The 15497-nt window shown below is 39.7% G+C and overlaps 1 protein-coding gene across 1 annotated transcript in view; it reads left to right on the forward strand.

Moving 5' to 3' along the window:
* The window catches only part of BARD1 (BRCA1 associated RING domain 1), an 80613-nt gene that overhangs the window by 29920 nt on the left and 35196 nt on the right, over window positions 1-15497 (forward strand). Inside the window, exons 4-6 of the mRNA XM_080798423.1 lie at window positions 121-1055; window positions 10216-10296; window positions 12026-12198. Of these exons, the coding sequence (XP_080654549.1) occupies window positions 121-1055; window positions 10216-10296; window positions 12026-12198 (1189 nt within the window). The remainder of the gene's footprint in view (window positions 1-120; window positions 1056-10215; window positions 10297-12025; window positions 12199-15497) is intronic.

Here is a 15497-nt window from a genome sequence, read left to right on the forward strand (position 1 = left end):
AGAAAGAGGTACAGAAATGTGATATAACTTAGGAGAACTAAAAAAGCAATTCTTTTGGAGCTCAAGATGGGGGAGATTAAGTTCACGTAACAGATTTCTTTTCCTTTTTTTTTCTATCAGATTTGGAAGAAGCTACATCTAGGGGAAATTTATTTAATGATGCAGAAAATAAGAAGAATTCAATAAAAATGTGGTTCAGTCCTCGAAGTAAGAAGGTGCGATACGTTGTGAGTAAAGTTTCAGTGCAAACCCAGCCTCAGGTGATAAATGATGAGGGTGCTCGGCAGGCCTCCATGTACGAATTTGTTTCTGCAAGTCCCCCAACAAGTGTTTCTGAGAGGGCTAAAAAGGCTTCTACAAGATCTAGAAAAAAACAAAAAAAGAAAACTTTAGCTGAAATCAACCAAGAATGGAACTTAGAGGCAGAGAAGGAAGATGGTGAACTTGACTCCAAAGAGGAGTTGAAGGAGAAGCTGGTGTCTTTCTGCAGCCAGCCATCTGTCATCGCCAGTCCTCGGACAAATGGTGAAATAGACTTACTCGCCAGTGGCTCTGTCGCGGAATCACAGGGTTGTGGCAGCTTCACTGAAGTCTCTTTACCGTTGGCTGAGCACATAGAATCTCCAGAAACGGAGGGCAGGAGTGAAGATGTGACTCCCGAGAAGAAGCTCTGTGAGAATCCTCGTCCGTCAGGTCCCAGTGGGCGACGCGGCCATCGCAGCGGACCGTCCAGTCCCGTCCCTAAGCGTTGCAGGAGCAGCATTCCTGGCACCAGCAGACAGCACATAGTGCTTGCAGATAACAAACCGTTGCCTGGCTGCTCCTCACCACCCTCGAGCAAACTCAAAGTTGGTGACACTCTGAGGAGGAAAAACAGTAATGTATCAGACGAGTCCACGAGCCTCTCCCCAGGTACACCACCGTCCGCACTGAACAGCCCGAGTTACAGACGGATGATGTCCAGCCCCTCAGCAGTGAAGCTGTCACCCACTAGCCTTCTGGCTGTGAAAAGAAATCATAGAGGAGAGACTCTGCTTCATATTGCTTCAATTAAGGTAGGATGCTTACTCTGAAATACAATTTGGGGGTGAGACCAGCCATAAAGCAGTTTCTGCAGGGCTTAGGGACAGTGATGTAAGATGACGAGGATAATTAGCCTACCACATGTGATGCTTTGAACCAGAGAAAAAAATTTGCAGGGACTGTATCCCCACCTCAGAGCAGTGGCCCCTGGGCCCGAGGAGCATGATCTTGTAGGAGAAAATGAATATTTCAATATTCCAGCTTCTGCTTTGCCAAGGGCTTTCATTTGTCTATTCCTTAATGGTTTTGTTGAGTTTCACCACGTTCTCCTGCTTGCTTTATGAATATAGACAATTGCCATGTTACTGCTGGCAGCACATCTTTACCTAGCCAGAGAGCTGAGGACTGTGTGGGAGGCCACAGACTTGCGTGTGGTGCGTGCTTGTAGTGGGCACTGCCATGATTTGCAGGGTTGAAAGATGTGGTCTGTACATTTTTCCAGTGACCTGGACATTTGACTCTCAGAAATGGCCCCGTGGTTGACCATGAGGGACTTTGTCTGTATCCCACAGCCAGCCGTTTCTTTTACGAGCCTGCTCATTAAAGTTACCTCTCTTTATTTACTGCCTTAACACTGGAGGTGCGGTAGTGGGAATTTTTGGGAACCTAGCCCATTTGTCAGGCATGAGACATACTTGCAAGGGTTCATCTTTGCAACCGACTCAAGAACTGCACATATGGGCAGCTGTTAGCACCATAGCTTCACAGACTTTGTGATCTCATGCAAGTGTTACCAAAATAAAATATGGGAGAGCTTAGGACTGAGTTCGGATAGCTTTTATGATCTGTTAGTAAATTCACAGGAAATCCTTGGGTCTTTTGCATGGATAGAGAACTTCGGGAGATCTGGAAGCCATTGGAGATCCCCAAACAGACAGCTGGTAGGCAACATGAAACATCAGGGAAGAACATGGAGTAGACATTGAGTCCAGGCCTTCCTATATTTTTGTATGGAGAAAGGGAAAATCACAAAAAGGAGTTTCCCCAACTGTTAAGAGTTTTATTTTTTTAATTTATTTTATTTTTTTAAAGACTTTATTTATTTATTTGTGAGAGACCGAGATAGTGAGAGACAGTAGGAGCGGGGAGAAGAAGGAGAAGCAGGCTTCCCACTGAGCAGGGAGCCCGATGCAGGGACTCTCCATCCTAGGACCCTGGGATCATGACCTGAGCTGAAGGCAGACGTTTAATGGACTGAGCCACCCAGGCGCCCCTAGGGTTTTATTTTTATTTGTTTATTTTTCCTTGCTTTATATTCTAATAAATGGTGAATATAGAATATTCTATATCTGATACCAGGGAGGAGGAAAACAGCTAGTTTCTACATACATGTCCTTTGAACAACTTGAATTTTCGGAGTTTGTCCCAGTTATACTTTAGTTTATTTTTTGCAAAGCATTAATTTAAAAAATCAGACTGTATTTTTTGTCCTGCTTGTTATATATTTAATATATATGCCCATAAGCTATTATAATCTTAACTTTATAATGCTATAAACGCTTCATTAGACATAAGTAGCTAGCATAATAATAATTTTTTCATTTTTCTGACTAATGCATAAGAATGTAGACTGCTTTAGTTTCTACATTTTGCTTTCTGGTAATTATTTTCAGACCACCAGGCAAGCCTCCGTTTTCATTGGTAGAGAATTTTTCTTTTAACCATAATAGTAATTTATCTTTACTAATGAAGATCTCTAGGAGCTAGGCCATGGTTTGACAGACTCTTTCTTAAAGGGGCAGAGTAAACATTTTCAGCTTCGTGGGACGTACAGTCTCTACAATTATTCCTGTCTGCCCTGTCTGCCCGTAGTTCAGAAGCAGCCATAGACAATATGTACGTAAACCAATAAAATTTGACGTGTAAAATCATGTGTCTGGCCTATAGGCCATAGTTTTCCTACCCTAGGCCTCAGCAATGGAAAAAAGACACAGAATTTTAAGACCAGGGGAAAAAAAAGATGCTATCTTGTAAATTTTCTCCATTGAAGGATTATTATTTATCTAGGAAGAGTATTGCTCGTGTTAAAATTACCCATTTGATTCTCTTGAATTTTAGCAAATACTGTTATTGTCATTAGTTGGCAGATTCTGATACAGTACTTTTAAGAAAAGCTAACTGAGGGGCACCTGGGTGGCTCTGCCTTCGGCTCGGGTCACGATCCCGGGGTCCTGGGATAGAGCCCCACATCGGGCTCTCTGCTCGGTGGGAAGCCTGCTTCCTCCTCTCTCTCTCTCTGCCTGCCTCTCTGCCTACTTGTGATCTCTGTCTGTCAAATAAATAAATAAAATCTTAAAAAAAAAAAAAAAGCTAACTGACTTCTGTTGTTTTTAAGTTACTATTTAACAAAGATGCACTCTTAAAAATTTGTTAATGAGTTAAATGAAAACCCCCCCACCCAGGTTGATTTTGATAGAACAAATACTTGGGAAAAATCCCAGTGGATTTATCAGGATATTTATCTTTTTATAAATAGTATTCATTTCATTTTCTGCCCTAGTTTCTCACTTGCAGGCAAGAATGAATGATCTGTGTGTACTAGAAAACCACATACTGTGATTCTGCTATCTCGATTTATGTTTTGTGCCCACCTACTTTAGGAAAAGATTTGAGGTGGCTCTGAAGTTCAGATAGTAAAAATGGAGCAAGGAGCAGGGGAAGAGGAAAGATTTACTGTGGCTGAATGGAATGTAGATCTGATGACCTTTCAGGAGCCAAGCTAGATCAGGGGCGGTACCAAGTTTTTGCTGTCAGAGGTGGATTTTTGTGGTTGATGTTCTTTCCCAGAGTGTCTCGGTAGACTAGCCATTTCCATTGTTCCAGTCAGCTTCTGCGAGTGCACTTGCTTGGTGTGTGTACTGAGGGTAGAGGACCCCTCCCCCCAGCAGTTGTATTGGGCAAGTTCTCCCAGCTAGTTAGCTTCTCCTATGCAGGTACGGCTTTACAGAATCATCTCTGATCTTGCTAACGTCATTGATAAAAGTTCTTCAATACCTTGCCATGTACCTGTCTCTTGGCATCTTTCTTGGGTATAACCTTTTCACAGCTACTACCTTAGTGGAAGTTACTTATCTTTCTCGCCCTGACCTCATGTTTCCTGTTGCTGTCATAGCAAGTTACTACATATTTAGTGACTTAAAACAAGGCAAATTAATTTTTCTTTCTTCTTGTTCTTGTTCTTGTTCTTTCTTCTTTCTTCTCCTTTCTTCTCCCTCTTTTCTTCTTCTTCTTCTTTTTCCTTCTTCAACAGTTCTATAGGTTAGAAGGCCAATATGGGTCTCACTGGACTAAAATCAGTTTGTCACCTGTGTTACATTCTAGAGGCTCTAAGAGAGAACCCGTTCCCTTGCTTATTTGGGATGTTGCACAGAACTGGATAGATCCTTGTGGTTGGAGGACCGAGATCCTGTTTCTTGCTGACTTTCTGCTGAGGGCCGTTCTCTCCCTTTCTCTCTCTCTCTTTTTTTTTTTTAGTAATCTCTACACCCAATATGGGGCCTTGAACTCACAATCCCGAGATCCAAGAGTCTGCACCCTCCACTGACTGAGCCAACCAGGTGCCCCCATTCTCTTGTTCTTTAGTTTGTGGCCCCCTGTTCCCCTGTCTTCAAAGCTTGCAACAGCAGATGCTTCTATACAACTCCTATGGTTAGACTGGGGTGACCCAGACAGTGCAGCAGAATCTCCCCCATCGAAGCTCAGTACCCTAAAATATAGTAGAAATTGTAGCACATGACAAAGTCCCTTTTGTATAACATACAAAGATATAACATATTCAAGTTCTGGGGGTTAGGACACAGATAGTTTTGCAGGGGTAGGGGGGGTGATTATTATTTTTTTTTTTTTAAAGATTTATTTATTTATTTATTTGACAGGCAGAGATCACAAGTAGGCAGAGTGGCAGCCAGAGACGGGGCGGTGGGGGGGGAAGCAGGCTCCCCACTGAGCAGAGAGCCCGATGCGGGGCTCGATCCCAGGACCCCGGGATCATGACCTGAGCCGAAGGCAGAGGCTTTAACCCACTGAGCCATCCAGGTGCCCCGGGGGGTGATTATTCTAACCATCACCACTGAAGTTAGCTTCCTAATTTCTTGCCCTGCTTTCCTGTACACTTCCTGTATTCAGATCCTATATGGAAGCCAGAATAAATTTTGACCCAAGTCAAAATTTGTCATTCTCTGTTCCCCTACCGTAACTTCCCAGCCCACTTAAAATAAAATCCACAGCCCTTCCCATGGCCTACACAGCCCAGTGCATTCATCCTCCTTCAGGCTTTTGCTCAAATGTCAGAGGGACTTCCTAGCTTACCTAAAGTAGCAGCCCTGCTTGTTTTATATTTCTTCCTGTTATTTCCTGACATAATTAAATATCTCTTAGTTTCTTGCCTTTCTCTTTAGAACGAGAGCAAGAATTCTGTTTGTTCACTGTTATATCTTCAAGATCTAGAACATTGCCTGGAACATAACAGGTGAATTTGATGAATAAGTGAGCAAATTTTCTATGCCGTCATGATCTGAACCCCATTCCATTCTCTTGTCACACTGAACTTTATTTAGTTTTATGAATTATTCAGGTACGTTCATTAATGCTACCAATACTTTTCACGTGTTCTTTTCTCTGACTCTTAAATTCTTTCCTTTACGTGCTTCCTTTTTCCTTCCTGGATCTTTTTATATAACCTTCAAAATCCAGTTTACATCCTACCTTTTTAATAAGTCTCAGAATTCCTAGAGTCAGTTTCTTCTCTATGGTGACATTATTTTGTTTGTATCTATATTCATTTAGCTTTCTGCTTATGGCATGACTCAAATATTGTGGTTATTTAGAGCATATTCTTCATTTAAAATTTAATTTCAAAATATGAGTAATAACTGCATGTTTTAAAAATAAGAATAAAAGTATTTGTAGTAGAAAACTTCACTTCCATTTTGGCTCCTAGCCACCCTATTACTGGCAAGCCCTTTTTCCTACTCACCTTTCTTACTTGTGTGTCCTTTGTGAATTTCTTTATGTAAATATAAACGAATGCTTTCATATTAGGACAGAGATTTCTGTATATTTTCGTAGTTGCATTGCTTTCTATGAATTTTTTCTATGAGTTATTTTTAACTAGTCCCTTACTGATAGACGCCTGTTTGTTTCTATTCTTTTGCTTTTTTTTTTTTTTTTTTTAAAGATTTTATTTATCAGATAGAGATCACAAGTAGGCAGACAGGCAGGCAGAGAGAGAGAGAGAGGAAGGGAAGCAGGCTCGGTGCTGAGCAGAGAGCCCGATGCGGGGCTCGATCCCAGGACCCTGAGATCATGACCTGAGCCGAAGGCAGAGGCTTTAACCCACTGAGCCACCCAGGCGCCCCTATTCTTTTGCTTTTATGAACAATGCTGTGGTAAGCAATCTTTGTTTCATATGTGAGGGGGTGTATCTTTAGGATAAATTCCTGGAAGTGGATTTCTGGGTTAATGGAAGGCATCTGTTACCTTATTTATCTTGATAACCTCTGTACTTGGCAACAGAAGGGTCTTAGTAAATATTCAGTCTGCCTAAATTCAGGCTACCTGAACGTAGACAGCTACTCTGTTGCCGGCAGATTCTGTTTGTATTATTAGTTCTCAAATCCTTTTTTCCCTTAGAATCATGGATTTACAGATGAGCCATCTAATTTTTGGACATTGAGCACTATTTGGATGCCAACCCCACAGAGGATTATTCTTTAATTCCTTATTTATACTTTCATTTTATTACACTGTGGAATTTCAAGCAGAATATTCATTAATAGGATGTCTGGGATGTTGTGCACATTCTCATTTAACCAGAACATAAGTTGAGATCCAGTCAGTTCTCTTTATTGCCCGTGTTTCTAGGTGTATTTGAATGTAAATGTCACCTATAGTTAAAATGCTACTGAGAACATTATGTCATAAATGTGAGATTTTATGAGAAAGTGTTCCTCCTAAGTAGAAACTACAATAAACACTTGTTATTTATTCTTCTGGTTCCATTTTTAAAAACTTAGTACTTGATATTTCTTTAGACATAGAGAAAATTTCGATTTGTTATTTTATTATGTCACCTTTCTTTAAAGATTTGTAGTTGCTGGAGTAAACATCCTCAAATTTCTAGCAGATTCTTAAAATGGTAATGATTACTCATAATTCATGCCATAGCATTGAATGTATCATGAAATAGAAAAAAGGCTTGGCCTTGGCATGTCATGATACACTTTTGATGCAGACATAATGAATCATATTTTGAAGGCAACTTACAAGGCATGATACACTTAACAAAGGTGATGGGAATCTCCTGGGTAGAGAGAACATCCCTTGTGAGGAGTCTCCTTTAGGATTTGGCTTTGTAAATTCATTGAATTTTAAGGCATTCATGTTGTGTATAAAGTCATGTTACTACCTGTCCTTCATGCTACCTTCCTGAGAAAGTAGTAAAGGACTCAAGCAAACTTGCAGCATGATATTTTCAAGATTTTAATTTCTAGAACATCTTTTAGATTCAGTATCCATTTCTCTGTCACCCACCACTTTTATAATACTGAACCTCCTTATTATTGGGAACTTGCCATCATGGACTAGGTTGTCAGAATCATCTGTGAAACTGTTTTATTCAGTAAAGTCTGAGAAGCCAGGGAAGTATTTAATATATTTTAGAGCTTCATTCTGGATGACTAAGAACAATTTTTTAACAATATCTAGAAGAAGTTTTAGGTAGCTGATTAGTTCATTTGTGTGGAAAAGCTTAACCATTTGGGATAAGTTGTCATTATTATAATGTCTGGTACCATTTTTATCAAAATATTCTTAATTGTATTTTAGAAGAGCTGGTCTTTATAATTAGGAAAATTGTGTGTGTGTGTGTGTGTGTGTGTGTGTGTGTGTGTGTTTGGAAAGTTAATTTATACTGCTGTAACATGTGTGGATGTGTGAAGGATCTTTTTGAACAAAAGTTTAGCAATAAGAAAATTGATTGTGGTACACATTTCCCTTTATGTTTAGCTTCTTAGGTATTACTTGAAAATACCAAATCCATTTAAAATTTCTTACAAGCATTGGGAAAAACTCCTTAGATGATTTTTTTTTCTTGCTGTGGTTTAAGAAAATCTCAATTATTCTTTTACGTTGTGGGGAGTCTGAAAGTGAGTACTTATTATTCAGAAAATATTCTGTTAGCAAAGACAATAATTTAAAGAAATCAGAAGCAAAAGTTAATTTATTTCCCAGAAACTCCATACTGGTTCAAGCTTACTCATTTGGTGTGGACTCTATCTATAATTTTCATAATTTTATTTATGTGCATGACATTAAATTTACATAAAGTAGAACAATGGAATTATGACAGGCTTTTAAGTACTAGGGAGGAGAAAGCAGGGTGGGTATAAATAACAAGCAGTTTGCATACTGGGTATGTGTTTCAGGGAAGTCTGGGGGTGGTTTGTTCACAGAAGACACTTTGATAGTATGACAAGACGGCATGAAAGAAAAATGCCACTGTCTAGCAAATGCCACTGTCTAGAGTCTTTAGATTGTCACTGTTTCTTTGTGACTGTTTCCCCGTGATTCTTCATCCCATAGTTGTGTTTATATTATTTTATGGGCTTCTTTAGGTTAATGTGTTTTTGTGACTACTGTGTAGAGTTAGAATGAGGAAGTCTTTTAGAGGGCTTATTGTGTTTTGTGTGTGTGTGTGTGTGTGTGTGTGTGTGTGTGTGTGTGGATACTTTCATGTTGATGGTTGGAAATGTATGAATGTATGTGGTTCTGGCAGTTCATCTGCCTCTACATTCATGGGATTGTTTCACTTGATCTTAGCCAAAAGGCTGAGAAGCGATTCATGGGATTGTTTAAAAAAATTCAAGGGGCGCCTGGGTGGCTCAGTCGTTAAATGTCTGCCTTTGGCTCAGGTCATGATCCCAGGGTTCCAGCATCGAGCCCCGCATCTGCTCCGCAGGGAGCCTGCTTCTCCCTCTACCATTCCCCCTGCCTGTGTTCCCTCTCTCGCTGTCTCTCTCTCTATCAAATAAATACATAAATTAAAAAAAAATTCAAATTTGTATCTTGACAGATGTGTTCCTAGTTTTATTTGGAATTGACTTGAAGATAGATTGAATGTTGCTAACTAAATGTTAACTTGTACTACAGGTATAGAATTTGCACCCCTAAGATTTCTGTGGGAAAATGTTTTTTTAACTGAAGCTAGGCAGTTGATTTGAAACATATATAACGTTTATTTTTTAGATCCATTAAGCATTTAGGGTCATTTTGTTAATTTAGGAACATAAAGATGTATGTTGCAAGCCTCCTTTTTTTCAGTAGAAAACTAAGTAAGCTATCATCATAAGATTTGCTGTGTTTGAGAGGTAGCCCAAAACAAGCAAATAAAAGTTACTGTTTTTAGGAGATTTAATGATTTCTAGATAATCCAACCAGTAGGGTTGGGAGTGGGAGAAGAGAGATGTCCTTCTCCCTAAAACTCTTCACAAAACCAGTTGAACAGAGCTTTGTCATAGGTGTAACTTTTGCCATATGTAACTTATTCAGCCTTTTTCAGAGTAAGCTATGCCAGAAGTATTTAGAGAAAATAAGCCTTGCTTTTGCCTAGAAAAATAAGAGCAAATAAAGTGAATATAAACTGAATTGATGTATTAAGGATAAATGGAGTAACTGTCAATAAGAAAACAATTTTTGGCAGTTTTAACTGAGTAACCTTCTTAGCCGTAATTTTGCTTTAAACAGTACTTGGAAATTACTTTAATGCATGCTCAAAAAGGATGTTTTTCACAAATGAAGTGATGACTTTAAATACTTCATTATCATCAGTTGATTTTTGGCTAGTGCCCTTTATTTGGTATTTTGAAATGACTTTTGATAAGGGTTGCTAATCGCAGGGATTTTGTACTTGATATTCAAGGATGGACTGTATGACTTCATGACTTGGTACCTCAGAATAGTTCATCCATATATTACTTCTTTCTTATGATTCATGAACACTAGGCATTAGAGAAAAGATTTAAGTTTGATTCTATCTTTAAGAAGACTGAATCTTCAAACCAAACCCGAATCTCAATATCTTCTTTTCTTTTTTGATGATTTTAATTTCTTTTTATTTTTTCATTGTTCTACTAGGGCGACATACCTTCTGTTGAATACCTCTTACAAAATGGAAGTGACCCAAACGTTAAAGATCATGCTGGATGGACACCATTGGTAGTTTCCTATTTGTTTTATATTCTCATTTTGCTTATGTTTTATAGTTACTATACTTTATAGTTATGTAGTTGTCTATATATTATCTTCTGCAGTATACACTCTTTTTAATCTGAAGAACTTAAATTTTTACCAAGTAAGGGAAAGTGATGATTTTTCATCTAACTTTTGAATTGTGACAGGTAAGAAATTGGCTACATTTTCACTGACTACCTTTAGATTTCGGAATTGAGCCACACTATATTGCTTAATGTAGCCCACATATGGAGGTGACTGCTATAACCGACATGAGGCTCCCTTTTGCCACATTGCATGTCACTGGAACCAGATTTCTTGGAACAAAGAGAGGTCAGAGGAACAGGGTACAGGATCGTATCACAAGGCAGTGATTCTCACTGAGGATCTGTTGTAGCCTCATTTATACCCTACCTAATTGCAAATATAGAGGGGTAGTAGAAAATCTTGGCTTACATTAAACATTAAAAAAATCTTTTATTATTACTAAAGATGCAATGTGAAGTATAGTCTGGAAAAGAAATGGCACAAATTCATGGAAACAAATGCTATTAGGGCTCGTTGTGGGCAATTTGAAGACAGCTGTAGTAATATCAGTAGAGGAGGTAAAAACTTACCCCATGAGCTGGAAATTTATCATAGAAATTGGGAGATTTTCATTAGGCCAGGTATCAAAAAGGCTCAAAGTTGTGTAAAATAAATTCTCACCAAATTTCTAAGCTGGGAGGGGTTAGTCTGGATCAAAGTTACTTTGTTGTTTTGACTCCACAGGCTAACTAGCCTCTTCAGAGAAAGGTGAGTTTTTTGTTTGTTAGTTTGTTTGGTTTTGGTTTTTGTTTTTCGAAGCCAGTAAGGCAAATTGTAGTAAAGTTTGATGAGTGATTTATTAGAGGACCCAATGTCTGATTTGGCTTCCTTTCTCCTAGAAATAGACCTTACAGACATTTCACGTGGTATTTCTTTTTATGAATTGAATAGATATACATAAAAAGCACAGTATGCTAGAGATTTATGGGAGGACAGCATTGTGGCTTCGTTAACAGTTCGTTAGACATGAGGAAAGATTTGCACGTGAGGCATCTTGAATATTGCATTGTTACCCGTTACGTCATTCATTCTTTTTGAGCCGTTACCCTGTTATTTCTGTTATCGACACGAGCCATACAGTAATCTGTAGCTTCAGCAAATAGAGAAGATTGTTTTGTAAATACTCTCTCCTGGATATTCACTTTGTGGGGTGGTTATATATATGTGTGGGTGCCCCACTTAGCATATGGCTAAGTACCTGATTTAGTGAATGCTATTCGGCCGTGGAAAATTTCACTTTTTATGCATGATCTAGTTGTTAAATACTTTGAGTTTTTTGTTGTTTGTAATTTTTTACTGTGGAAGAGTTTAGGAACTAGAGTTGGTTTATACATATATAGAGTTGGTCAACTACATTTTCTTAAAAAAAAAGTAGGTGACCAAAGGCTCAGATAAATAACCCCTTTTTCCATCAGTTGCATAGATCTCGATCATCATGTATCTGATCATTAAGATTATTAACAGAGCTTTACTCTGGGTCAACACTTACGGTCTGTATGAATTTTTAGGTAGGAACCAATTTACTGACTGAAGTTCACATTTATTTTTCTAAAGTGCAATTTTATTATGATACTAGACATCGTTCTTCTCATCACCTTTCTCCCTTCTTTTCTTACTACTTAATTAGCATGAAGCCTGCAATCATGGGCACCTGAAGGTAGTGGAGTTGTTGCTACAGCATAAGGCATTGGTGAACACCACTGGCTATCAGAATGACTCACCGCTTCATGATGCTGCCAAGAACGGACACTTGGATATAGTCAAGCTCTTACTTTCCTACGGAGCCTCCAGGAACGCCGTGTAAGTCGTTCAGCTTAAATACTGTTGTTCAGTTGACTTGTATTCCTGAGTCAAGACTGTGATGGAATACACCCTGGGAGACCCAGATGGGTGGCTCTCTTTTTTGCCTTTCACAACTGAGGTTAGACGTGACCATTATAGTCTGTATTTAAAATCAGCGTTCGTGCCCTTTTCCTTTGGAGTAGTTACATTTTTGAGGAAGACTTGCTTGTTTACTTTAGAAACGATTGGCAAATTAATTTCGGAAGCTTTGATTTTTCTGCATAAATTCACTTAGTTATATTCTGTAGATTGAGTCATACTTATTAATGAGAAAAGAATTAGAAGCATAGAAATAACTATTTTATATGCTTCTTTACATGTACTTTAGATTTGTTTTAAAAATTCTATTTTTTTATGCTTTTTCTGCATATATAGTTAAAATATGTAAGAATTCAGATGTTGGGCAAGTGCTATCAAGTTATTTCTTAGACTTTCCACATCAGTCAAATGAAGCTCAGGGTAAATTGTTTTGCAGTGTCAGGGCACAGAGATGCATTAGCGAATGCTGGCGGCTACATTTTAAAATTGCTATTGTCAAGAGTGTCACAAGCAATTGCCGTATATGGATTTTATATCTTTAATCTATAACTTGGTTCATGTCTCCCTATATATTATTTTACTCTTTTCAGTTAATGAGGGAGTTGAAATGGAAATAGAAGAACTGCCTCTTCATGTCCCCGTTGCTTATATAGGTTTGGAAAGAGCACACGAAAGTCACGCTTCCTTTGATTACAGAGGCAAACAAGAATTATAGAATGCAGAGCTTTTAGGTTGTAATATTTTTTATAGCATAATTGAAAAACTAATAATGCAGGAGTACCTTGGTGCTGTTAGTTTCAGAAAGTGGGTCTGATATCTTTATTTTCTATCACATGTGGTGAGAGTGTTGGGGCACACTCAAGGGGTACCATTTTTCCATATTTTTATTTTTCTGGCTTGCATGTGTGTACGCGCACACACGTATCATCTGTCTATATCTGTGTGTGTGTGTGTGTGTAGACGTGCACGTGGACCAATAGGTATGACCCTCCTGTGGGTATAGCCAGCCATTTGCTAAAGCAAATGGTTGTTTGGGTCGGGTGAAACTGAGTAGTTTCCATCCTTGGGTTCTTAAATCAGCCATGACTACTTTAATGAATGGAGCACTGGTCAGGGCGTTAGGGAATTCAGCTTTTATTTGTGACTCCATTATTGACTTTATAGCCTCAGGCAGGTTAATTTCTGTGCCTTGGTGTCCTCACCTATAAAACATGGGTGATGCCTGCTGCCTTTCTATTTCTTCAGAGCACAGTGAGGATTAATGAGCCAAAACACAGGGCCTGTCTGGTGGTTTGTACACCATGATTCTTCACTACACCGTGAAGCTTATTAATATACCAGGTGTGGGCACGAGACAGTGAGCCGAGTCTGCCTTCACAGGTGCCTCTCAGATGACTGTGTTGTTTTTAAATGGGCTTACCTAGTGAAGGGGCAGATTTAGGTATACCTGTAGTGAAGCACCATCCGGTAAGATCTTTCTGCAGCGATGGAAATGCTCTCTCTCCGTGCCGGGCGCTCAGTAGCCACTAGCCATCTGCTGCTGGTGAAGACTTGAACTGTGGCTGTTGCTACTGAGAAACTAAATTTGAAAATGAACTTTAATTAATGTAAATAGCCACATGGGCCAGGTGGCTACCGAATTGGACAGCTGGTTGATAAAATTAGGGTAGTGGGGGAAGAGGATTTATCTGGTGAGAGGTTGGGGATAACTTCGGGTGGAGATTGGCAGGGCAGCTATAGTGCAAATAGAGCAGTAGATTTCATCTAGGCTGTGGGAGTGTGTGGTAGCGGTTTCTAAATACCGTTATTCCTTCATTTCCAGACTGGTGGGCATCATTCTCTGGTATTTGCTGTGTTTTTCTCTGCTTTATTTCATAGTACTTGTTCACCTGATTGGCTTCACCAGTTTCCTAACTGGTCTTCTCCTTTTGAGATTATTTTTCTTTGTTCATTCCCCACACCGCAGCCCAAGAACTTTTAAAAAGACGTCTGGCCAGATCACTTACTTGCTTAAGACCCTTCACTGGCACCTCTTAATGTTTTTAAAGTAAACTCCAACACGTGGCTCATAAGGCCCTGGGTGGTGTGGCACCACCAGCTTCTCCAGCCTCCTCTTGCGGCTTCCTCCCGTCCCCCTGGGCCTCCAGCATGTTTTATTCCTGCCTTTCTAAATCATGCCTGCTCTCCTGGTCCTGCCAAGTGCCTAACGTAGTCTGTACCCATATTCGTTTGTAGTGGAAATGGGTTAAGTGTTTGAATGAGTGAAGAGATGGTATGTTTTTCCCTCCCTTTTGAAAAAGGGTCAGGTCTGACAGCAACAGAAATCGCCTCCTCCTGCTCCCCGAGTCACTGTAAGTGCGGAGTGAAAGTCTGAGACCAAGTTCCCGTGAGCTGCTCCTTTTCCGGGGCGGTAGCACTGGTTCATGGCCGATGTTAGAGTAAATGACGTGTGCTCCCTGGGCAGAGTCCTTAGTCTCTTGTCCATTGGGCAGCCATAGTATGTTACCTCCCGTGGGCTCACGGCTTCCCATTCCTGTTGCCTTGACATTTTTAAGATCTGTTTTTCTTGCTGCCAGGGTTCGGTATATTGTCCTTTTGAGTCAAGTACTGACAAGTGACAATAGATGGAATTCATTTCTTGACTTTCTCCGTTTAAGAGTAGAGCCTGGGGAGGGGGCCGGGGGACTATATGGACTTCTTACTACTTTTTTTCTTTCTTTCTTTTTTTTTTAGCTCGAAGCTCTTGTTCATTTTAAGCCATTAATATCTCTGACTCTAGAATCTGAGTTGGCAAGCATATTACTTTAATTTTCTCTGCTTATACTTCTATTTCTGTATATGTCTCTTACTTTTTTTTTTTAAATTTTTTAAAAATTTATCTATTTGTTAGAGAGAGCGAGTGAGCACAGGCAGACAGAGTGGTAGGCGAGGCAGAGGGAGAAGCAGGCTCCCCGCCGAGCAAGGAGCCTGATGTGGGACTCGATCCCAGGACGCTGGGATCATGACCTGAGCCGAAGGCAGCCACTTAACCAACTGAGCCACCCAGGTGTCCCTATGTCTCTTACTCTTAATGGAACTCTTCTCTCGATAACCAGGACTAGACTCTTTCTATCCCTGGAAGAAGAAGGAAGGGTTGGAACGGGAAAGGCTGAAAGCTGTTCCTCTGTGCTTCCCTCTTGACGGCGTGGTACTTTGACTAATCGAAGTTGTAGGTGGGT

The sequence above is a fragment of the Martes martes genome (assembly GCF_963455335.1).
Source record: "Martes martes genome assembly, chromosome: 3".
Taxonomy (NCBI): domain Eukaryota; kingdom Metazoa; phylum Chordata; class Mammalia; order Carnivora; family Mustelidae; genus Martes; species Martes martes.